The 26,389-nt window shown below is 40.4% G+C and overlaps 1 protein-coding gene across 10 annotated transcripts in view; it reads right to left on the bottom strand.

Moving 5' to 3' along the window:
- Positions 1-2,256: 2,256 nt before the first annotated feature.
- The window catches only part of LOC122824458, a 65,523-nt gene continuing 41,390 nt past the window's right edge, over positions 2,257-26,389 (bottom strand). For 3 of the 10 annotated variants that reach the window (XR_006369520.1, XM_044105198.1, XM_044105190.1), the window contains 2 exons: positions 24,072-24,151; positions 2,257-2,752 (listed from right to left, as the gene is read on the bottom strand). Coding sequence is in view for 9 of the 10 variants with exons in the window: in XM_044105190.1 (XP_043961125.1) it covers positions 2,453-2,752; positions 24,072-24,151 (380 nt within the window). In the remaining variant the exon portion in view is untranslated. Of the gene's footprint in view, positions 2,753-12,337; positions 12,728-23,170; positions 23,740-24,071; positions 24,152-26,389 lie in introns of those variants that run through there. The other 7 variants (XM_044105205.1, XM_044105181.1, XM_044105215.1 and 4 more) reach the window with 4 other exon arrangements.

The raw sequence follows: 26,389 nt of genomic DNA, 5'->3' as shown, positions 1-26,389 counted from the left end.
AACAGCGTCTCATCTCGTCTTTATGTGTTTATGTGAAAATCCTTGAAGCTGCTTGCGAACTGGGAACCAACAAAAACAACAGATGGAGATTATTCACAGGAAGGCGAAGCGTTGTCGGCGGCCTCTCGCCCACGTCCTCAACAGAAACGTCTCAAACTCTTTCAGACGCAAATAACTGATGAAAAGTGGGATTCACAAAGTTAGAGAATGAAAAGTTCAGGTTTTCTGTCCTGATTCTTCAGCGTCTGAGAACCAAAACAAGTCAAACTTCTCCATTTAAGCTCCAACCGCCGCCGCCGCGCTCAGGTCTCATTTATCACAGCTTGTTGTGCGGCAGCAGAGAAAGCAATTCTCTAAAAGTTTAAAGGCTTCCCCACCTTGGCAGGTTGCAGCTCCATCACTTAGCGGCTGTCTGCCTGGACGCCAGGCCCCCCGCCTGCAGCGCCGATCAGGCTGCTGTCCGTAACTGGACGCCACTCAGGATGAAAGCGCCGACCGGCTTAAGAAAAACACTCCATTTAACTCGCCTCACCTCATCTTCACTCTGATTTTTAATCTTGGGCTTCGGCACGATCAGACCAAACAAATTAAACAGGATCTAAAATCCGTCTTTTCATCCACTTTTAGTTTGTTTACGCATCAAAAAAGTCTGAGATTTACCAGGATTTACTGATTATAAAATCAGAACAAATCTCAAAATGTTGGGACGTTTTATTGATTGATTCTAGTTTCATCATTATTTCTTTCTTGTTCCTGCTTTAGTTTGGTGATTCTAGTTTTATTATGTTCCTTTTGTCTCGTCATATTTTAGTGTTAGATTCATTTATTAGACTCCTGTGTGCTCTCTCGCCCCGGTGCCACTTTCTCTCTCTTCTCACACCTGCAACCTGTTTCTACTTAGCAATCTAATCAATATAATAAATCTGATCAATATAATAAATCTGATAAATCTGATGAGTCATTTGTTCCATGTTGTAATGATGTTGTGATGTCCCACTGTCTAATCTTCCTGGATTTCTGGTTTTTGTTCTCCTCTGGCTCCCTGTGCTCCCTTCTTCTTTTTTGTTAGTTTTTTTTTTTTTTTTTTTTTTTTTAATTATTATTTTATTATTTCTTCAGATTCATTTCCTGCCTCAACCTTTCTGCATTTGGCTCGCCTTCACTAAACATAAATTATGACAAAAATGAATTAAATAAGTTAGTTTTCTGAAGAATACAATAGAATATTTATTCTTATTCTAATAACAAAAGATTATACAACAAAATTTGGGTGAAATCCCCAAGTAAAGACAATGTTTCACTTAAAGAAAATCTCTACTGGATTTTACTACTGATGGAGACGACAAAGAGGACAACAGGAAATGGCAATGCATGACTTTTAATAACTTATCACGTGAACAAACGTATTTACGTGATTTAATTGCGTTTCTTATTTAACTGGAACACTGAAGTTGTGAAATTGTGTTTTGCACAATATGACAATAAAAACCCAACTTAAATCAGTATAAAGAGATTTAAATATTTTAGATTTTTCTATATTTATGCATCAAAAGAAAAGGTGAATAAAGACTAGTAATTATTTATTACATTCGTTGGTCCAGCTGCAGACAGGAAGTGCTAATCTGCTGTCGGAGTTGGAACAACAGCAGTAAATCTCATGAATTTGTTGAAGAAAACATCTTGTGTTTTGTTTTCTTGCTGGTAAGTTATTTAATGTTGCTTTCTTCAGGGTTTTATTTGATTGTTTGTCACCTTGAGCCCATCAGGAACGCTCCTCCGTCGCCGGGGATGTTCAGTATCTCCGCCGGTGACACGCTTCCCGTTGAGGAATCTGCCCTGGAGTCACTTTCCTTTCATGTTTCTTATCATCTCCCACTTTTCCAGCCAGATCACGACGCAACACGTCAAGCTTATCGCCACCTTCCCCATCTTCAGATGTGTTTATCCGACTCCCCACACCTTAAAGTGGCTTTGTGCTGCTCAGATTTATCTCAAATTAAACTTCTTATCTTGCTGCACACATAACACTGCAGGAATAGTGGAGAATTTGTCACATATTACAGCTGTCAGCTTTATCTCACGGCAAAAATGATGCAAACTGCAGCAGAAACACAGAAGCCCAAACCTTCACTTGTTTCTGTTGCAGAAATATGCATTCATCAGGTTATAAAATAAATATAATTCCTTCAAGTTAAAGATAAATCAACATTTTATTTTTATTGATTGATCCAAAACATCAATACTAGTGTGGGAAAATTTATGCTTTAGTTTCAAATTTCCTCCTGATGTTTATTTTAGTTTTTGTATCATATCATTGTTTCTCAACTCCACCTCAAAAAATATCTTGTTCTGATTTGCTCTCAAATTATAAGTTTTTCACATTATTTAGAAAACAATGCGCACAGATTTGTTTGTTTTCCCTGTTGCTTCAGTCTGTCATGTTGACATGTAATCAAAATATTTTGTAGACGCCTGTCCACGATGTCCAGATCCTGTCCACGATGTCCAGATCCTGTCCACGTTTTCCAGATCCTGTCCACGTTTTCCAGATCCTGTCCACGTTGTCCAGATCCTGTCCACGTTTTCCAGATCCTGTCCACGTTTTCCAGATCCTGTCCACGTTTTCCAGATCCTGTCCACGTTGTCCAGATCCTGTCCACGTTTTCCAGATCCTGTCCACCTTTTCCAGATCCTGTCCACCTTTTCCAGATCCTGTCCACGTTGTCCAGATCCTGTCCACGTTTTCCAGATCCTGTCCACGTTTTTAACAAAATAATTCAAAGGAAAAAGTACAAATTTGTTCATTTTTGAGCTTGAAAAGTCAAAACTTTGTTAGAAAACAATTAAAAGAATTAGAGATCTATTTCAGATTAAACAAAAAATCATGGACATTTCTGAGCTCGAAAAGTTGCTTGAAAAAAATTCAGGAATTTCCTAGAAAATCTTGAAAATGTAAAAGTTGAAGAGTTGTAAATTTTCAAGAAAAGAATCAGAAAGTTAGAGATGAACCTCGTACATTTTCTAGAACAAACTTGGAAATTATTGACCTGGAAAATTTGCTTGAAAAATATGTGAATTTTTAAAATGAACCTCAGTAACTCTCTACAAAACTATTGGAAATTTTTGCGTTTTCTGTTCTCACGATTTTTGACTTTTGCAGCTCAGAAATTTTGCTTTTTCTAGAAAATTTCTGAGTTTAAAAAATCAAGAATTTGCTAAAAAAAAAAAAAAAATTTTGCGATTGATTTCAAAATCTCAGATTTGTTTGGCAGAAAACTCCTTGTTTATTTTCCATCCTGTCACTCCGGTGCTCTTCCCTCTCCTAGTGCCTCAGAGTTTCTTGTAGCCGTCAGTCGCCTCTGGGCGCCATCGACCGTCCGGCCTCCTCTCTGAGCTCCAGGACTAAAACACCCGGTAATTCACACAAACACGAGGACCTCCACTTAAACTAAAAGTCGATGAAGCTCTGCTGCTTTTGAACAGCAAAGGAGACGGAGGGCAGTGAGGAGCGTCCGGACGTTAGAGACTCTGACCGTTTGGTTTTTATTTAGCCGTTAATGGCCGAGGTGAGCGTCCGATGCAGAGAAATAATGAGGCAGATCGATTCCCATCGACCTATAGGCGATTCCTCTAACACCGATACCTCAGGGAAGACTCATCTGGTCCCACAAAAGAAAGAGAGTAACTGGAAATAATATTCAGGAGAGAAGCGCTGGGATAGAACTATTGATTCTTGTCATAAATTATAAAAATATTGATCGTTTTAATGCTCTGGGCCGCTGCAGTTGTTTTATTTATGTCGGGCTGCATCCAGCTCAGGTTGGTTTCTTATAAAACAAGTTGTGGGTTTAAAAGGATTTTGGCAAAAACACAAATATGTAAATCATCTATTTAGGAAAAACTTCAAAATTAAAAAGCAAAGTTTTGATAATTCATTAAAAACAACAGTGTTGGGGGTTTATTGTTAATCAGATTGGCTTCAGATATGAATAAAAATAACATGAAAAAAAAACAGAATTAGTTTTATTCTGTTGTAAAAACTTCAAAATGAAACGCAAATAAGTTTTGCTTAACTAAAATAATAAGAAGGACTTTTTCTACACTCTGTTGCTATAGCAACAGACTAACCCAAAACTATTGGCTCATCTCCCGATACACAAATGAACTCAATGAGCTCATCTTACTCGAGAGCTGATATCCCATAATATGACGTCATCCACACCTAAAACACCTTCAGCTCTTCAGTTTTTATGTTTATGGGGATTTTGGATCATTTCCCCAGAAATGCATTCATGAGGTCAGACACTGATGTTGGAAGAGAACTCCTAGCTTCTCGTCCAACATTGACTGTGTTTGTATTAACCATAGAATTGTAAAAATTGGAATTAGGAAAATAAATTTACCTAAAAGAAAGACTAATTATTATTTTTTCCCCACCAGGGGGTCTTTTTATGGGCTCTACTGTCCCTTATTCAAAAGTAGGCTGACAGGAAAGGGGGAAGACATGCGGCAAACGTCGGCCGGGTCCGGGAATCGAACCCGCATCCGCCATGTCGAGGACTGAAGGCCTCCAAATGTGGGTCACGCTATCCCCTACGCCACCACAGCACGCCCAAAAGACTAATTTTAACTCATATTTATGGATAAAAGGTTTTTGCAGTGGCGATTTTTCAGGCGTATCGAACCACTTTGTTCGCATCACGAGTCATGTGATCAACAGCCGGATGTTGCTAGATTCAAAAACACAGAAGACAACAGGAAGTGGTGTGAGGATGACGGTTTGTTTGGTTCTTTTGGACAACGAAGAGCGGGCTCCTCCAGAGCATCACTGAGATCAGTTCATTTTAAAAGCTGAGTCTTTCCAACGTGTTGAATCCATCGCTCTTCTATAAAAATCTTTCTCACCTCACTGAGTCAAACCAATCAAACCCCTAGAGCAACCTGTTCCCCTCCTGGCCTGTGGGGGCGCTGCACCAAGAGCCACTGAAGGAAACGACACAGAATGTAAGTAAAAATGGAAAAAAGTTTTTGCTTACCACTAAAACCAGATTTTAGTGGTTGGAGGATTTCTCTCTAGTGTTTGGTTAAAGACCAGGAGCCATTTCTCCCGCTAGCGCAGGGCTAGCATGTTTGTTTTAGTTGTTTTTACCCAGAATGCTCAGTAGTCCACTTCACAATCCAGCTGCCTTCATTCATAACTCTGAAGGCTGATTAATATATTTATCTAAAACTGTCTTTGATATAAAATATTTAATTGTTACCAAAAAAGCAAAACAGAAACTAAGGTGGGGAAGTACACTAGATATACAAGGTAGTACATGAAACATGTTGTTTTCTTTCTGTTTTTCTTGGAGGTTTTGCTCTTCAGGAGGAAGAAATAGGAAGAAACATCAAAGGAGGACAAAGGTGATCTTCACAGGTCCTTCGCTGTCAAGGCTGTGGCGGGAAATTGTGTTGATTACAAAAACAGCCCATGATTCTACATTCTCATTCAGGAAACGTACCGACAACACAGACAAACGAGGCTCAAATGAAAGATGATTAGCATTTATTTCCTCTGGAGGCCACGGCCGACCCCCTGCGGAGCGCTTCATCAGCTTCCTGTCGGTCAGGTGGGAGCGGCGACTCGTTCGCTCCAGAATGGGGGAAATAACACAACAACCAGGTGCTCTTGTTGTTTTCTCTCAGCCCAGAAGCTTTTCAACCAGTCTGTGTTTGAGAACAATTTTCAGGCAGCAGAAACCTCTAATTTTACAGGGAATTAGTTTTGCTGTGGCCTCTCTCCCACCAGGCTCCCCCGCTGCTGTCAACTGGAGATGTGAGACAAACAAAGGATCCGTCCGACCCTGCAGCTGCGCGGCGCCGCCCACACACGCTGCGATGGAGCAAATTAAAATACGCCCTTAGCTGCTCTGTTTCTGTTCAGCTGTCAAGTCAATTCAAAGTTTTAAAATGTCAATAAATATAACATCTACGCAACGTGGGAGCTACTTAGCAAAAATAAAAACTCAGGTGAAAGGTTGGACAGCAGGGGGCAGCAGCTTGTTGCAGTGACGTTAGACACTAAATTATAGATTTGGGGTTAAAATCAATAAAACCAAAAGATATTTCTGAAAAACTTTCTAAAAACAATCAAAGAGGTGAAGCACATCAAGCAATCATAAATCTATAAATCTATAAATCTGAAAATATAAATGTCGTTCACTAAACTGGAAATGATCCGCTCCATCTTGTGCAAAAAGCAGCCAAGGAAACACATCGACACTTCTGACCAATGAAACATTCAAAGTTTCAACAGATTGTGAAGAACAAACTCTTCACCTGAACAACAAGGTGTCTGGCTAGCAGATTAAAGCTACATGAGCTAAGCTAATTTTGCTAGTTGGTTCAGTATCTGATATTCATCTTAGTTTTACACAGAGGTTGGTAAAGTACTGAGAAACTGTGATCCAGTAATAGTTGTGATGTATTTATATTGTTGATAAGTTACGTAAGAATGAAGCCAGAGCTAGTTCTACGTTCGTAGCTTGTTTACTGTTGTCATAGCAACCACCTACCAAGATGGCTGCCAGTTACGTCACATGAGAAGTACGAGAATAAAGTCATAATATTATAGGAATAAAGTTTGAATGATACAAGAGTAAAGACTAATCATTATTTCCTCTCAGTACGGCCCTGGTACTCCACTGCATTTAAATCCTTTATTTAGTTTGAATAAACAATAAAAATTAACAAAACAAGTAATCATACAATTTTACATTATTAGTTTGAAAAGAAGCTGGTTGGAAATATAAGCTCTTATGATCTCCTCCCATCAACCTTCAAACATTTAAATCTTAAATTATTCCCACATTGAATGAATTATTTTATTATGAATTATTTATACATTTTTAATATCAACAAAAGCATTTTTGGTATTTATAATATGGATCCTACACAACATGTTTCCCAATAAGCCCCAATTTGAAGAGTTTTTAAACTATGAGCTTCATTAAATGTTTGTGTTATTTAATCTACTTCTTAGTCTGTGACTGTTTCACTGTGAACTAGATTACGATTAATTCTCTGTATTGTAACAGCAGCAGTAAACATGTTTGTCATTAATCCCAGTAACCTCGTCAGGCTCTCGTTTCAGCCGCCGCTCTCCTCTGATGCTTCAGCCTCGCAGCGCCTCGCTGCGCCTCTGTATCTATTAGTGGATTCAGACCCCAGAAAACATTAATTATGCTTTCATCTTTCTGCAGGAATGACAGCTGAGGAGGTGAAAGGAGTCACCAGAGTCTCTCCATCCGGCGGCCGGCTCCAGCCTCCAGCGCGGCGCACTCCAGAGGTTGTATTTGTCTAATTGAATTAGCGCCTGTGGCCTCTTGAATGTGCAGCATCAACAAGGGTTTAATGGGAGTCAAAGCTTGGAAAGGAGCAATAATTCGCTGGCAAACAACACTATGAAGAATGCCAGCCCCAGATTAGTGCTGACAAACTGTAATTGGATTTCCTGTACACTTAATTGAATTGGACTAAATGAGCATTTGCAGTTTGTTTGGTTTTTTGTTGTTGCCATGAAATCAGGCTACAGCCAGAATGGAGAGGAGGGCAGAGAGCCAGACATTTACCCCAGTAAAGGTAAAAAATGTTTGGTAAAAAAGCTGCTCAAGTCCTGAGTGACGGGTCAAATAATCAATATTTTAATATTTAACGTTTACATAATTAGATGGACCAAAATATAAACCTAAGTGGAAAGTTTTGTATAATCCTGAATTACTTTTATGTAAGTAATTCAAGTAAAAGTAAAAAGTTCCAATCAAAAAAAATATTTGGTAAAAAGTAACAAATTATCAATTATTTAGTATTTAAAATTTACATCAGCTGAAAGACCAAAATATAAAGTTAAGAGGAAAATTTGGCATTTTAAGGACCGAAGTGACAACAATTCATATAAGTAACAAAAAATAACAACATCAGGTAAAAGAAAATGTTTAAAATCAGTTTGAAATGTTAAAAACTGTCTGGTAAATTTTTAATTAAATCTTGTTTGTTTTTCATTCAGTGGGTAGAAAATCCAGAAATTATACTGAAGTAAAACCAGAGATAAAATAAAATAACTCAAATAAAACTAAGAAAGTACAAAAATACTCCAAAAATTGTCTAAATTAAAAGTGTAATTACTATCCAACTTACTTCCTGTGGCTGATTCTACTTCCTGTTGCTGATTCGACTTCCTGTTGCTGATTCTACTTCCTGTTGCTGATTCTACTTCCTGTTGCTGATTCTACTTCCTGTGGCTGATTCTACTTCCTGTTGCTGATTCGACTTCCTGTGGCTGATTCGACTTCCTGGTTCTGATTCTACTTCCTGATGCTGATTCTACTTCCTGGTTCTGATTCTACTTCCTGTTGCTGATTCTACTTCCTGGTTCTGATTCGGCCGGTTTCTCTATTTGCCTTTTCTCCTCTCTAAACTGTAAAATTGATGGACTGAAGTCGTTTCTATCAGAATAAAGTTTACCGATAGAAATGATTTGGTTTCAAAGTGGAGGATCTGAAACTTTCCTCCCAGCTGGCAGCCAGTCGGTTCCTCCTCCCTACACCCTCCCACACAGAACCGGGCCGCCGGTGAACGGGCCTGAACTTTGTTCTGCTGCTCCTGGTGGGCAGAGCGGGATGACCTGCTCCACACCAGATGCAAAACAAACTCATCAGAGCGAACAACCTCTAAACGTTCCCAAACATCCGCTCAACGTGGGTGAATACTCTCAGCAGAGCTCATTTCTTCTCATTTTAAATTCCTCCTCTTCCAAAATGCCGTCTTAAACCTGATTTATTTTATGCAAAGCAGCCGCTAATCACTGCAGCCGACACCAGTTGTGTGGGAAACGACATCAGATCCGCCCAGAGGGGCAGAGCACCGAAACCTGCACTGAAGTAAGAGCAGCACTTCTTCAACAGTAAAAGTAAAAAGCACAGTGGAGTAAAAGTACATTTTCACCAAAAAGTTACTGAAGTACGTTCTTTGAAATTATCAGGTGGTTTTTGTGGGTCTTTCTTTTCAGGGTCCATTAAGCTACTGACCTGGATTTGTAACAGAACTAGAGGAATACTTATGTGATACCAGTAGTCTTCATTTCCAAAGACTACTGGGAAGTTCTAGAAAGGTTCTGAGAAAGTTCAGGAAAGATCCAGAAAGCAATCTTGGTTTTAAAACCGTGCAGTCTGTTATTTTTCACCCTGGCTGCTCCGTTCTGATGGTACCTTTCCCTCTGGCTCAGCGGGTCTCTCAGTCGTTTGGCTGCAGTTTCCAACCGATCTGAGATCTGAGTCCATTTACCACTCAGGTGAATCCCTCCTCATTCTGGACCAGCCAGAACTCATTTCTGATCCGTGTTTATGTGTAACCAAGTAAACTCCGCGTTGGACTGTTTCCTTTAACCTTTTAGTCAGTAAGGAAAGGTTGACATGAAGTCTGAGCTTTCAGAAATAATGTAGTAAATTTATAGAAGCTAATAAGTGAAATGTGGAAATGGGCGACAGTGTGAAGGTCCTCAGTAACGATTGGTCACATGAAGTCTTTTAAACACCTGAAACCTTCAGGTGTTTAAAACGTTTTGCAGAGCTGAAAGCTAGCAGCCGCCTGCAGTACGCTAATCTCTGATATTTCTTTAGCCTCCAATTTGTTGTCATTAAAGTGCCTTTAATGAGCAGTTAACGCTACGCTGTGTTTCCTGCATCTCGATATCGACGGCGTAAAAACACCAAACAGGACGAGTCATGCACCAGCGAGTTTGCAGAGCAGCGTGGGTAATTAGGCGCCCGGACTAATTAATCATCCGACTCCCTCTGCTCTCCCAAAGAGCAGATTAGCAGCGAGTTGCTTCTGTAATTTCTTACATTGATCAAAGGTTTTCACGTCTTCAGAAGGAAAAACAACCAAAGAGGACGTTCTGCTGTTCCTGCCAGCTCTCATCGTAGCTAATCCAGTTGAATAACGTCTGATGAGTGAGTCAGGAAAGAGGCGTTTTGACTGACAGCTGGAGGAACGTTGAGTTTTTTCTCTCAGCTGTGCTAAATGATGCTACGCTGCGCAGCTGTTCCTGCTGGTTCAGAGGAAACAGAAACACCTGTAGACAGTTTTCCTGTCAGGTCAGAGGTCAATCTCTCTTTCTGTCATTGTTTCATTTCTTTGTTGGATGGTTAACCTGTGATGTGATAAAAACATCGATCCTCCTGCTGATGGACTCGCTCTGTGCTTGAGGCTGGCGTCTGATTGGTCGACTTAAACTTTTGAAGCATCAGCAGAACTTCACAGAGCTCAAATCTGAATTCATTTTATTTGTTGTTTTGTTTATTTATTTTGGATATTTTAAATATCCAGCGTTAAATGCTCGTTAGAATTTAAAGAGGATATTTTGGTGCATTTCTGTGTCATTACTGTTATGTTACATGAAAATGATTTCAAATCAACAATATCATTGTTTATCTCAATAACTTCTGGGACAATTTATCGTCCATCAAACTCGATATCATGACAGTCATAATTGTACATTTCATGTTAAAATGTTCATCTGACAGAAGGATATTTATCTTTTGAGAAAGTTTTAAACGAATACGACATGATGCATATTTTGAATTAAAGTTTCTTTCCTAACGGCGTGAGAATCTGAGATTGATAACTGAATCGTATCGACAGGTTCAGTTGGATTTAATCTTTTCGTCCTCAGATGAAGTTCAGATGAAGTTACAGACGGGTGGAAAACATCTTCAGCTGTTCTGGACCAGAGTTCATCTTTTTGCTCCGCACCAGAAGTCGATTATTCAGGCCTCCCCAAACGAACCGGGCTTTCTGGGTAAACGAACTGGAGTTTGAACTCTTAACGAAGTTTATCAAGAAAAGCCAGAAGACGTCAATGAGAAACCTAGGAGACGTAGCGAATGGTACTCTGCACAGAAAAGGTTTCCACTCCAGTCCAGTGCAGGTGAATGTCTGTAACCAAAGAAATGAAACTCATTTTTTAATTTATTCTCTTCACATCACTGCTGGAACCAAATGGTTTCATGTTTGTTCTTGAGCTGCAGAAGAGAAACCAGCTGATGGTTGTTTACTGAAACATCTGGTTCTGGCCTCAAGTGGAATAAAGTTTAATAACAAAACAACAACAAAAGCTCATGAGATTCATGCAGCAGAGCTTTTCTTTTCCCACTGAAGGTTTTCTGATCCTTAACCAGACGGGTGATCAGCTTTCTGAATGGTTGCATATTTTGCTTTCCTTCTCAGCAGAGGCTGTTTCTGCATATTTTCCTTCTTCACGCGTGTTCATCCAGTCCGACTGGCACCTGATAACGGCGACAGAATCACAGAGTGGGGCCGACCTGCTGTAAGAAGAGATAAGGAGCCGTAGATGAAAGTAACGAGGAGCCAAATGTCACAGCCGTGAGGAGCCGCGCTGAGAAACAACTCTGACATTTCTCTGCAGTGTGAAAGCAAAGGAGGCTCTGCATGCAAGTCACATAAATATTAATAAAAACAACACAAATAAAAGTAGAAAAACGGACAAATAATTCACATCAGCCCTGTTCAGTTCACTTTAATCAACTCCAGTTCGTTTGTCTAGAAACTTTGGTTCGTTTGTGGAGGTGTGAATGAGTAATCGAGTTCTAATCTGGTTCGGTTTGAATGGATATGTGAACGCCACGCGGACCGGAGACCGCTGCTTCCTCACAGCTGAAAGTGGACTACAGCACAGCATTCTGGGTAAATACAGCCAAAACAAACATGCTAGCCTAGCGCTAGCAGGAGAAATGGGTCGTGGTCTTTAGCCAAAAGCAAAAGATAAATCCTCCAACCGCTAAAATCTGACGCCTCCATTTTACATTTGGTGAAGAAGGAAGTTGAGCTCAGTTTTTCTTTCTTCAGAGGTTTTTGTGTCGCTTCCTTCAGTGGTTCTTGGTGCAGCGCCCCCACAGGCCAGGAGGGCAACAGGTTTCTCAACTAGTTTGGTTCGTCTGACCACAGCAGCTCAAAATGTAACAAATGTTGCCAACCAAACCGAGTCTACCGAACTGTTGGGGGTGAAAACACCCTTACAATTAAGAAGAGTTGGTTTTGTTACTGACTACTTGTCTGGTCTTTAAATCAGCCTAGATTTGATCGTGAACATTTTAATCTTCATTTTAAACCTGATGTTGAGGAAAGCAGAGGCTGAAATTCTGAAGCTCGTAAATTCAGGACAGTTTACAGGTTGAATGAAAAGATAAAATCTTTTGGATAAGATTCGTGACAGAAAGAGTAATTAGCAGAACACGCTTATGCTGGACACACTGTTCAGAATCAACCATGTCCAGGTTTCAGTCATCAAGGTGATTATTTGAGAGGAAGATGAAGTAAATCTCCAGTTTCTCCCTCTTGGATCTTGAGGGAGATCAACCTTCAGAGGCTGAGTGACGGTTTGAGAGCAGAAACTGTCAGTCTGTAGGTTCAGGACTTAAAGCAGCTGATCCATGAATCCACACAAAGACGCTCAGGACCGTCAACACTTCATGTAGCTGGAGGGATTTTTTTTGTTTTTCCTGTTCTGACTGCAGAAAGAACAAAGTTTGACAGGAACCAACATGACAGCACTTCAGGATCAGAGGAGATCCCATCGTCTTCTCCCATCATGCTCTGCAGAGACGAGAAGTGACGTCTATGTTAAACCTGAAGCTGAAACGTTGATGGATGTGAAACAATGGCTGACCTGAAAACAAGAGGAGACAGTTTCTGAGTGAAACCGGATTAAAATGCAGCCGGTGAGAACCGAATCAAACAGAAAGTGTTCAATCCGCAGCAGATTTCCCAGATTACGACTCATTTCTGGGGATTTGTGGCGCAGTGTGTGTGGAGATAAGAATGGCTTCATAAGCAGATGGAGGGAACGTTTAACACGGCAATAATATAAACATGAGCTGCTTCAGTAAAACACACAACAACCAGGAGCCTCAGTTCCTGTAGCTGGATGAAAACCTGGAGAGGATGAGGAGAGGAACGATACCGGCTCTCCACAAAAACGTTTACATTTAAAATAAACTAAAACTGGATGATGGATGGATACAAAGTGTCATTGTAGAGAAAAGAGGGTACATTTCTGTAAAAAAAATTTTTTTGTTTCAAATGTTGGAAATATTTTAATTTTGAAACTTGTTTTTTTTTTCTAGAAAATTAATCTCTACTTTTCTGAAGTTTCTGGTGGAAATACTCTGCCTTTTATTTTATTTTCTATTTACAATGGCATCAATACACTGTCTTAAAAAAGGTTTTGGATCAACAAATAAAAATCAATTTAGAAAAAAATAGAAATAATTTGGGTTGGTTTACTGGATTGATTTTAGGTTTCCAGAAGAATCCAGCTCTGAGGTGAGAATGTAAAAGTTTAAAGCGGAGAACGGGAGCCCCGCCTGCCTCCATCATTCATTACGTCTGATCTCATCTGGGTTGGTTCTCCACGTCTGAGGCGGTTCTGCATGTGAGCTGCTGGGTGTTTAGTTTGGCAGAATAAAGAGAATAATCTGCCAGGTTTGAATCGCTTCACACCGAGACAATCAAAGCGTCTGGTCTCAGCCTCACTCCTTTTTATTTACTGCAGGAGAATCACTTCTTCTCTTTCTTCACCTCAGACAGAAATGTTGAAAAATGTCAACATTTAGGCATTAGATCAGTCATTTTACCTGATGTTTATCCAGTTAGCCTTTATGCATTCGGTCATGTGACAAAGCGCTACACAGGGCTGGAATTGCTGCGCTGTCTCTTTAAGACAACGGGGGTCTGGAGTTTGAATCCGTCTTTTCTCCACCGGACTGCTGGGTTGATTTCATCCTATTTTCACCATGTTACAGTTTCAAACTGAATATTTCATTTAGTTTACCAGATAAATACTCAGATTGGAACTAAGTACTTAGTTAGCATTGAGCTAAATAATTAGTTTAAAAACTGACAACATATTTAGCTTGGGAATATTTATAAATAACCTAAATATTTCTCTGACTACATAAATAGTTTGGAGCTAAATATTTAGTTTACACTGTGACATCACTACAGACAGGATTGAGGCTGTTTGAGCTACATTTGGTAGCTTTCCTTTAATTCAGCTCAGTTGAGTCCGGTGGAAAAGCAGATCACTTTCCGCTGTTTACACAAACTGAACGTGTAATTAGAGCGAAGCCAAACGTGTCTGAAGCTTTTTCATCCTCCTGAAAACACTCAGATCAGATCAGGTAGATGTTCCCTGTGTTTGATGAGACAGGTGAAGTTCTCCTCCCTGTTCACATTTCAAAGAGACCAGGAGCAGCTGAAACACGCCAAGATCCCGTTTCTTCCAGCGCCTCCCTCCTACCGCAGATCAGAGGAGCAGAGGTTTTAAAATGCTAATCCCGTCGACCTCGAAGCCCTGCGGCGCCAGCTGAGAGAGCGGGGCGCGTCTCTCATGAGCCTCCCGTCACTCAATAATCAAACAAACAGACAGAACCTCCTCACATACCTCTACAGCAGCCTGCCTCCCTACAACCCCACAGCGCTCAGGAACACGTGTCGAAAACAGCGACACGCTGCAGACAGCAGGATTGCATCAGCCGGCGTCTCCTGGGACGTGAAAAGAGTTTAACCAGAAAACGGCTCACCATGTCCAGACTCTTCATATCAGAGTCATTTCCTCTCTTCATGATGGAAACTCTGGACACAATGCTCAGGCAGGCGGCGGTGTTTAGTTGATGCTAACTGGTTCAATATTTCCACATAAAGCTCTTTCCTGTCACTGTACAGCTGGACAGGAAGTCGTGTCTCATAAACCATAATCCTAGAAGAGGAAGGATGAGATCTACGATGTTTTCACAGCCGACAGTCCAGATAAACTTCATCATCTGCTCCACCTCCAGCTGCTCTGAGTCAAACCAACCTGTTCCCCTCCTGGCCTGTGGGGGCGCTGCACCAAGAGCCACTGAAGGAAACGACAAAGACATTTGAGGAAAACACTGAGTGCAACTTCCTTCTTCACAAAATGGAGTGGCGTCAGATTTTAGCGGTCGGAGGATTCCTCTTTTCTCCCACTAGCGCTAGGCTAGCACATTTGTTTTGGTTGTATTTACCCAGAATGCCCTGCACCGTAGTCCACTTCCTGCTGTTTGAGCAGTCTCTGGTCTGTTTGGTGTTCACATATGCATTAAAACCGCTCCAAAGCCAGACCCAGGTTTGTGGGTGGACCAGAGTTCGATAGTTTGGTTGATTACAGATTCACGTCTCTCCCATCAAATTGAACAAACGGATTAAAGCGACTGAACTGGGCTGGTGGGAATGAACCCGGAAAGTCCAGGCTCCAGAGAAAACAGGAATATATGAAATGCTCCAGAAGGGAAGAATAGATTCACAAACTGAGACTTTAAGAGTGTTGAACTGCTGACTTCCTTCTTTATACTTTGATCCTGGTTCAGATCCAGTGAAGGATGTCGGCTAATCTCCTTTTAGGATAATTAATCACTTTTATAAAAGACCAGTTTCAAATGCCTTGTAGCAAAGGTCAGGGAGACTCCAGAAAGAGAATCTGGAATCTTCCCACTTTGACTGGAAGCAGACTCTGGAGCGTTTTCAGAGTCCTGTTTCCCCGGCGGACCTCGCTGTCTGGGATTTGGAGCTTCAGTTCTGTCTTCTTACAAATCCGGGTTCCCTGAGGAGAGTAGAGAACATGTCTGCTTTCCCACAGAGCCGCTGTCAAAAATCCCGGCTCTTCTTCCCCGTGTGGAGGAGGGCAGAGTTATCCATTTCCAGGAGTGAATTTAAAGATGGAGGGAAGTCTTGACATGTGGCCAAAGTAGACGCAAAGTCCAGCGAAATGGTCCGTCTGGCACAGGAACAAGCAGCGAACAGCTGTGATTAATGTCTGTAACCTTCACTGTCCCACATCCATAACTTTGGGTAAACAGCACCGCCATCCACAGGAACCCAGAACATCATCACATTCATCCCTACGATTATGGAAATCTCCTCCAACAATGAATGTCTAAATCTGAAACCCGTGTTAGACTGTGGAGCAGGCGATGAATATTTAAGCTCCGTCGCTCATCAGAAGGGTTTCAAAATGTATTTCCATGTATTCTGTCTTCAAATTTCAGAAAAATATCCTTTAGAGAAACAAATACATACAAATACCTAAAGCAGGAAAACTAAACGCTGCAGCTAACATGAACCAAAGACCCAACATGGACGACCCAACATGGACGACACAACATGGAAGACCCAACATGGACGACCCAACATGGACGACCCAACATGGACGACACAACATGGACGACCCAACATGGACGACACAACATGGACGACCCAACATGGACGACCCAACATGGAAGACCCAACATGGAAGACACAACATGGACGACACAACATGGACGACACAACATGGACGACCCAACATGGAAGACCCAACATGGAAGACCCAACATGGACGACCCAACATGGACGACCCAACATGGACGACCCAACATGGAAGACCCAACATGGAAGACCCAACATGGACGACACAACATGGACGACCCAACATGGACGACCCAACATGGACGACACAACATGGACGACCCAACATGGACGACACAACATGGACGACCCAACATGGACGACCCAACATGGAAGACCCAACATGGAAGACACAACATGGACGACACAACATGGACGACACAACATGGACGACCCAACATGGAAGACCCAACATGGAAGACCCAACATGGACGACCCAACATGGACGACCCAACATGGACGACCCAACATGGACGACACAACATGGACGACCCAACATGGAAGACCCAACATGGAAGACACAACATGGACGACCCAACATGGACGACCCAACATGGACGACACAACATGGAAGACCCAACATGGACGACCCAACATGGACGACCCAACATGGACGACACAACATGGACGACCCAACATGGACGACACAACATGGACGACCCAACATGGAAGACCCAACATGGAAGACCCAACATGGACGACCCAACATGGACGACCCAACATGGAAGACCCAACATGGAAGACACAACATGGACGACACAACATGGACGACACAACATGGACGACCCAACATGGAAGACCCAACATGGAAGACCCAACATGGACGACCCAACATGGACGACCCAACATGGACGACCCAACATGGAAGACCCAACATGGAAGACACAACATGGACGACACAACATGGACGACACAACATGGACGACCCAACATGGAAGACCCAACATGGACGACCCAACATGGGCGACCCAACATGGACGACACAACATGGACGACCCAACATGGAAGACCCAACATGGAAGACACAACATGGACGACCCAACATGGAAGACCCAACATGGACGACCCAACATGGAAGACCCAACATGGACGACCCAACATGGACGACCCAACATGGAAGACCCAACATGGAAGACCCAACATGGACGACCCAACATGGACGACCCAACATGGAAGACCCAACATGGAAGACACAACATGGACGACCCAACATGGACGACCCAACATGGACGACCCAACATGGACGACACAACATGGACGACCCAACATGGACGACCCAACATGGACGACACAACATGGACGACCCAACATGGAAGACCCAACATGGACGACCCAACATGGACGACCCAACATGGACGACACAACATGGACGACCCAACATGGAAGACCCAACATGGACGACCCAACATGGACGACCCAACATGGAAGACCCAACATGGAAGACACAACATGGACGACACAACATGGACGACACAACATGGACGACCCAACATGGAAGACCCAACATGGAAGACCCAACATGGACGACCCAACATGGACGACCCAACATGGACGACCCAACATGGACGACACAACATGGACGACCCAACATGGAAGACCCAACATGGACGACCCAACATGGAAGACCCAACATGGAAGACCCAACATGGAAGACCCAACATGGACGACCCAACATGGACGACCCAACATGGACGACCCAACATGGACGACCCAACATGGACGACCCAACATGGAAGCTGCCAGAATGAATCAAAGTTCCAGTTTTTATTAATCAAAGGCGAATCTGAACAGAAATCTAAAGAAACTCAGTGATTCAGATGTTTGTGGAAGTTTGAAACAACAGCAGCAGATCTTTCATCGTTCAGTGGTTTATAAACTAGGAACAGTTTTGGGTGGCGTAGAACCAGATGGTGTAGAATCTGCATAATAATCCCTTTACTTCACACAACCTGAGCTGCTCCATGTCCAGGTAATCAGACTCACCTGTTCGCCGCTGCGTCACTGGCCTCTCCCAGTGTTTATATTCGCAGCTCTGAGCTGTTTTCTGTCTCCATGTAGATCTACAGACTTCAGAGAGTTTGGAAATTGTTTCTAAAATTTATCTCTAATATAATTCTGCTTCTGCACTGTGATAATAAACAGGTAACCCACTGATGTTAAAATATTCATGTCAGTATCTAAAATAAATACTGTTAACTTTATTACCATCCCAGATTCTCTTTGTTTATAAAACAAACAAAATCCTGATTCTGCAAATGTCTTCATCATCCATCCAGTGTTGCAAATTCATCTTCGAATTAGAAAAAACCCACAGTGTGTTTTAGTAAAATGTCCATATTTGATAAAGTGAGAACTGACTGGCTCGTTACCCAGCCATGCCTGCAGCTCACTGAAATTGTACACATCTCAAAAAATGTCGGAGCGTGATTGCATCTCTGCAATTTGAGTGAAAATTGGTTTTGAGGCTCGCAATGGTGAACAGATCCACGGCTATTTGTGGTTCTGTGTTGCAGCTGCGAAAAGAAACGCAGAACAATAAGAGCGATAGACTTTAAGCACCAGAAAGCATCTGGATGACCAAACTGCTTCTCGCTGCTTCGCGGCGCTTATTAGCCTGCGGCGGATGAAAAGGAAACATCAAAAACTAACATCACGAAACAACCTAATGCAATGTTTTGTTTCGTGATGTTAGTTTGGAGAGGCTCCCTCTTTTCTAGACAAGGGTTTTCAATAAAAGCAGCTTTTTCCAAGGTGATGCGGATTTTTACTGACCTGAGAATAAATATGGAGACTGCATTGAGCTGGATGTTTGAAAAAAGGCCACTCCACACCGGAGAAAGAAAGAGACGGCAGGGACGAGAAAATAAGGTGGAGATGAAAAGCAGGATTTTTTTCAAGGTAGACGGGCAGAGGGAGTATAAAAGAATGGATGAGCTGAGTCACGATGCACGCCAACTTCACAATGTCATGAAAAAGTAAAAGGATTTCCATGGACTTAGGGAAACTTTCATTATTACGCTGCAGGAAAAAAATATAGAAAAAAGCCTCTATTTTCCCTTTTCATGTATTCAGGCTCCTAAAAAATGCCACATTTTGCTTTTAGATCCTCTGGCATCTTTTTTAAACTGTCTTATAAAACTTAACAAGTGTATGAAGAGTTGCAAAGCCTAAGATTGGTTCCCTGCTGTGAGGAACTCTTACTAAAATGGTTTATTTTTCTTTATAAATATTTATACCCCCCATTAAAAATTTTAAGTTGTTTTTTTTTATCTTCTGAGGCAGATTTACAGATTGCATCTAAATCCCAGGTACAGATTAGAGTTAATCCTTAAATTTAGTGTTTGAATTTAAAACCATTTTGTCCCTCCAGGGCTTCTGTTGCCACTTAGCAGGTTTCACAGGATCAGGCCAGTCCAGATCAAAGATTGTCAGTATGAAATTCAGAAGAGTTGGAAAACTGAATATTTTCTTCTGGAGTACCGAAGCAGCCAATGTGTCTGAAAACGTCGATGTTTACGAACAACACGGCTTTGCTTCCCGTCGCTGCTCAACCAAACACGCTGCTGGAGAACAGAGCAGCTTTTAGGAGCCTTCCAGGCACATTGAGCCATTTTATACCACAATCATGTAACTTTATTAATTTAGTTTTAAAAAATGCCAGACGTCTCAAATATGACGTAAAAGAAATTTCATTTTATAATTCAATGTCTTGAAATTGGGCCTCTGTCTCTTTAAAAATTCCATCTCTTTCTGAAATGAATGCAGCAGTTCCACCAGCTGTTTGCTAATTGCAGCAGGCTAGTCTGAAGGAGCTCAGAGGGGGAGGAGCTGTGCCTTGAAGGCGGGGCTGGGTTCTCCAGGCGTTTTGCGCAGCTGAATGGTTGCCATGGAGATTTATAAAACATGCATGGAAGAATCAAAGCAACAGTCCAGGTTTGTTTCTGATGAGAATAACTTTCTAACATGATTTAAAGCTCAAAAAAGTCAATTTTACATCATACTCCCGCTTTAAAAGACAAGAACAAAAGTTCAGTTCGATTCAGTTTCTTAAAAAATGTTGTCTTAAAACACGTTATAAAAAAGTACATTCAATCACACAAACATGCCATTTGATCGCAGTTATCAATCAGTCGATTGAACTCAGATAATTATTCTAATTAGTTAAAAAAGTTTCTAAGGAAACCCAGCAGATGGTGTCAGTTTCCTGCAGCCTTCACTCCTCTTGAACGTAGCACCAACAGGTAATCACTTGCGTTCTGTTGTCGACACCCTCATATCTGGGCTGAGCATGCACATGGCGACAGTAGAGAGGAAAAACTCTCCTTTAACATGAAGAAACCTCCAGCAGAACCAGAACCTGGCTCAGTACCAGCAGCCATCTGCCGCCACCAACTGGAGGTTTGAGAGGTTGCTAATGCTTTGTGGTAGCTAGCATTGCTAGCAGTGTTAGCACTGCACAGTTATATTACAGTAAACCAAAGGAAAACTGAAGTGTTTCAGTGTTGCATTTGTTTTTTAACACTTGTTGCATAAAATGCTATTAATTCCCTTTTAACCAAAAACCTAATACTTATGCATTAGGTTTTACATAATAGCTTTCAAATTAATTCTGTGCATTGAAGATGAAGGAGGCCTTTTTATTGATTTTTGTTTTTGTTAAGCAGTGCCTGCAAATTCTCAGACACTGAATTTGCATCATCAGTTTTATAAAACTGACTTATTTCTTGAAAACCTGGATTTGAAATAACATGTAGAACTATTTTTTGTTCCTCTGTGGTCTACTTCTTATTTATATTCACACAAAACCTGACTTTCTAACTTTGCAAATTCTTCTGGCTGGTTTTTGTGGACGAGGCGAGAAGATCTGCTGCTGAGATTCACTGAGAAAATAAAACGAAGCACCAGAAGGAATAATCCGACTGGGACTTAATTTGGTGCAGATGTCATGTATGGCCCAGGGATCGGACCAAAACGCAGACAGGAAAGTGGAAATCTCATGACAACCAATTTAATAAAGAGTTCAAAAAAACACTTACAGCAAGATTTCTCAAGGGAGAAGAACGGGTGACATGAGCGGGAATCCGACACGAAACATGGAAACAGAAAGAAATATATGCAGATGGAGAAATGAAGGAAATGGGAAACAGCTGGAGGGAATTAGCAGCCGAAGATGGAAGCTAATGGATGCTGACACTAGGGGGCAGACACAACACAGCCAAACAACTAAAACTAACAAAGAGAAACTGAACTATGAAGATCTAGGAAGAAATAAAATCTACAAGAACAGAAACACGACAGAGAAGCACCTAAAAATAAATCTACGTAGTAATAAACCAAGATGGCTGACAGGAAATAAACAAACACCAAAGCTAAGGAAATACACAAAAAGATACAAGAATGAACTAAAAACCAAAAACAAGGGATGAAGCAAAACCAAATATTAGTAAATGATAAGGAATTGATCAAAATCAGAAACAAAGATTATATTCAAAAGTAAATAGATCTATTAATCAAAGTCCAATAATCATGAGGAAATGATCTAATGTTTCAGCTAGCAGTGAGCTAACAGATCCAACGAATGTTTCTAATGTTTTATTTAGCAATAAGCTAACAGATCCAACAAACATTCTAATGCGTCAGTTAGCAATGGGCTAACACATCCGATTAGCATTTCCACTGCACTTAGAATTGAACTAACAGATAAATGTTTGTAATGTTTCCGTTAGCAGTGAGCTAACACCTCAGCCTTAGTTGATGTCAAGTTAGAGTCAATATGATGAGAAACATAAAGTCAGATTTACCGTCACACATGAGCACAAACATCGCAACATTTCATGCAAACAGTTGGAAAGTCCTGCAGACAGTGACTGAAAGAACGAGGCCCACAGATGAGGATTTGATGTGCATCATAATCCACATGAGGCGAGATACTCATGGGATCCAGATCGAATGGATGAACAGAGGGAGCATGAAGTTGGATTGTGCTGTAAGAATGATAATCACTGCAGGATGGTGATTAGCTTTACATTTCTAGGCCTTCTTGTTTTTTAATAAAATGTAATAAACAGAATATTGTGAGTTTAAAAACATCCTTTAAAATAAACAACAGAATCATGAGGATAACCTCCATGAGGCTTGAATGGAGAGTGAATCACGGATAATTATAATTATTTCTGTCACAAGCAGCAAACAGAGGCTGAACCACAGAAACTCAGTTTCCAGCAGATTATTGGGCTCTGCTGCTCTTTCATCCTGTTGTCCTCTCATCCTCTGCAGCTCCTCTGTAAAGCTCCATAATTGCACGTCGTGTCAAGGGAGAAGAACAGGTGAACTTTAAAACGGACACAATTAAAACCTTAAAATTAGCATCTTTTAATCTCAGATATCTCTAATGTTAAACATCTCTGTAGTGGCGATCGTTTGCCAAACCAAACATCCAATAAAAGTTCCTTCAGCCACTTTAAGGCACTGGGGTCCAGTTTCTGTACGCAGGCAAAAGAAGGTTCAATGTCCAAACTTGTTGATTGTTCTGGATGATTTATTTTTCCTATTTCAGCAAACAATTACAGTTCAAACTTTCCTTTGTCCTCATGCTGCCTCTCTTGCTCTGGTAAAACCCACCGGCCCCAAACCCAAAACCTGCTGGTCCTTTAAGAGGCCCCTCACTTACAGGAAGTGGACCAACCCACATGACTTCCTCTTACTTAGAAAAAATAAATATGAAAAATGATAAAACTAAAAATAAATAGAATCAACAACTATTAACCTGCAAATAAACTCTGTAAATAATACAAAAAATATAAATTTAAGAAAAAACTAACTAAATTCAAATGGATAAAGAAATAAAGAATAAAAAGCTCCAACAATCTCAGTGCTTTAATAACTTCCAGCTTTAGTAATATAATGTTTGTTTACCCAATTCATTCTCTTGCAGGGAGACTTTTATCATCATTTTCCTGTTTATAGGAGAATCTATGTGATACATTAGCACTACCCGCTCCTTTTAAAACAGACGAATTACTGTGAACCATTTTCTGGTTTACTGAGTATTGATTTGGTAATAAGATTTTTTTCCCCTCATGGCTTTAACTCCTGCTCCTATCTGGGTTTGTCTGTGTTAGCTGTGACTAAAAATGAATCATCAAACTGTTTCCAAAACCAGAGCTCAGTAAAAGCTGCTGAGGCTTCATGTGAGGCTTGTAAGAAAGCACTTTCCTTTATTCCTACTTTGTCAGGGGTCCTTTTTGATTTTTGTCCTTTTTTACCCACATGGATTTTCTGAAAGCGTTTCATAGTCCTTTCGTCATCGCAGAGACTTTAGCGCCGCTGTTTTTTTTGTCAACAGTGAGGAACTGAAAGGTCACGGCTGTGATATCCCACTGCAGCTCTGCGTGTGGGAGCTGCGCCCCAACATATTTTCACTCGGTTTGGCCTCTGCAGACACAATAACAAAGCAGCGGCGGACTCAGAAACATCAGAGCGCGTGACGAGGTCAAGGCTCTTCACCGGCAGAAAAATCAGTTTTATGTCTGAAGATGAAGAGCTTACAGGACATGAAGAGTCCCTAACACAAACAGCTGCAGCCAGAGGTTTCTCCACTCCAATGTTAAGAAAATCACCGTTTTGAACCAGAACCGACGAAAATTATTTTTATTAACAAGAATAAAATGTTAAATGAGTTTAACTCCTGGCCTGTTTTATCCAGTTTAGAACAGGTTTGGATGTGTGTTTGTGTCGGAGCAGCCAACTGAGTCTCAGCTGTTTACCTGGCGCAGCATGATGCTTCCACCACCGTGCTTCACACCTGGCCTGCTTGGCCGTTGTCCCATCTGACCGCAACATAATTCTGGAAGAGAAGAAATGAGTTAAGCATTTTTTTCTGGTTTAATACTGGAATCACGTTGTGGTTTGGTTAACCAAAGAGTTATCTGGAGAATTAACCAAAAATAAATCAGCATTTTATAGGTTGACCTTTGTTTACGCTGGTTGTCTCATTTAAATCCAAGATCTAATTTAGAAGAAAGACATTTTTTAATTTAAAAATAAATAAAACCTTCCAGTAACAGTACAAGTAATGAAGAAATTCAACTGAATTAAATACGCTAATGAAACATGAGCTAAAAACAAGATCACGTTTTATTAAAAAAATATGAAAGCTCTGATTACTTTTGCTGCAATCAAATGAATAAAAATAAATACAATATTAGAAATAATAAAAAAGTATATACATGTTACAGCTGGAACGATTAATCATGATTAATCAATTATTAAAACAGTCACTAACTAATTTAGTAACCAATTAATTGTTAGTTTGAGTATTTTTTCCATTTGATGAAAAAATAACAAACTGTACATACTGGTCTATATAATCTAACTATACAATTGTTTTGCATTTTAGATTTATGTAATATTTTATAATACATAAATCTAAATGGTTACATGAAAAATTTGCTGAACCTGCCATTTTTTTTTTACAATGATTACACAATTATTAGAATAATTGATCAATAAAATAATTATCTGTGGCCCAAAGAAGTATAAATATATATGTTAAAACAATATCAACAGTAATAAAAAGCAACAACTATAAAGTCCAGAAATCCTGAGTCAAGGTTTACAAATCACAACCCCCTCTGTCTGCAATCAGAATATAATAGGTTTGTGTAGCAAGCAATATAAATATTCTAATATAAATATTAGAATAAGGACTTGATTAAAATTTGTAATCCAAGTTAATTTATTAAAAATAAGCAACATTTTCAATTCAAAACCACTTTAGTGCAAATAAATTATTGAATAGACAAATCAGCTCAATAGACAACATATTTATTGTTTTAAAATGAAATGTTATTTAGGTTATTAAACTATCAGACTGGCGCAAAGTTCTGTTCAGTGTTTCAGGAACTTCTTTGGAAATGTGGACTATGGACTTCGATGTTAGCGTTGGGATGTCTGTGCTGCTGCTACATGTTAGCATGAGTTGCTAATGTAGGTTTAAATAGCTTTGCTGATATGCTAACTGCTTTTAGCACAGCTTGAACAACAATAGTCTTTTTCAGCGACCCATTAAATTGTTTTTGGAGCTCAATTTGACACCCGGTGACAAATAGAAGCGTCTTTCTCATCCATCCACAGGTGTTAGCTGATGTTGTAGCATTGCGTCAGAATTACGGGCGTACCAGAAACGCCCGCTCAGAATATAAAGGTTCCAGGTCGGAACTTTAATTGTGCGATAAATGTGGTTAGAAATAAATAATAATAATAATAATAATAATAATAATAATAATAATAATAATAATAATAATAATAATAATAATAATAATAATAATGTGTTAAAATCTGCATAATGAATCTAAATTAATACGTCATAGTCCCTAATAAATATATATAATAGGAGGTAAATACATTAAAAATGTGTGCATGTACACATTTAAAATTGCCAACCTTTTATAGGTATTCAAGGTTGGCACCTTTAACATGGAGCAAATTAAAAACAATCTCAGGGTACCTAACCTGACAGTTTCATTGGGAGCAGCTCTCTCTGCAGTTATTAAAAACAATCAGCCTAACTTGTGCCAAAGAGGAGATAGAGAAATGACTCCACATGATGTGGTTTAATCCATCCTGGGGGTGAGGGGAGAATAACCATCAATCACTGGGAAAGCTGAAGAGAGCCAGGAACTGCCATACCACTCATTACATGCAATTTGCTGCTCTTCAAGGCTTTTAAATGAGTCTTGGAGAGCAGAAATTGGCTCCCATTAACTTCTGACTGCCGGTTGATTGAGTGTCATCAGCTGCTGCCGGAGCAGCGTCCTGATATCAGGAAGGAGAAAACAGGAGATGACGGACTGTCACATTTTAGGGAAATGTTTTATGACAAAACGCTCCTCAGAGGACCTGCATCAGCAGACGTTTTCATTTTAAATTTTCTTATCCCTATTAAAAGTTTCTTAGCAGAAAAAGATGGAGGTTGGGAAGGAAGTGTGGATGCTACGTAGCTTTAGCGCCTTCCTGTTTACCTCTAAGTGCACAAAGACTCCGATTTAACTATTCTTACTTATTAAATAGTCAATGTTTATGA

The sequence above is a fragment of the Gambusia affinis genome, linkage group LG02 (assembly GCF_019740435.1).
Source record: "Gambusia affinis linkage group LG02, SWU_Gaff_1.0, whole genome shotgun sequence".
NCBI classification, from domain to species: domain Eukaryota; kingdom Metazoa; phylum Chordata; class Actinopteri; order Cyprinodontiformes; family Poeciliidae; genus Gambusia; species Gambusia affinis.
Note: the sequence above shows the minus strand (reverse complement) of the source record. Positions and strands in the feature narration are given on the sequence as shown.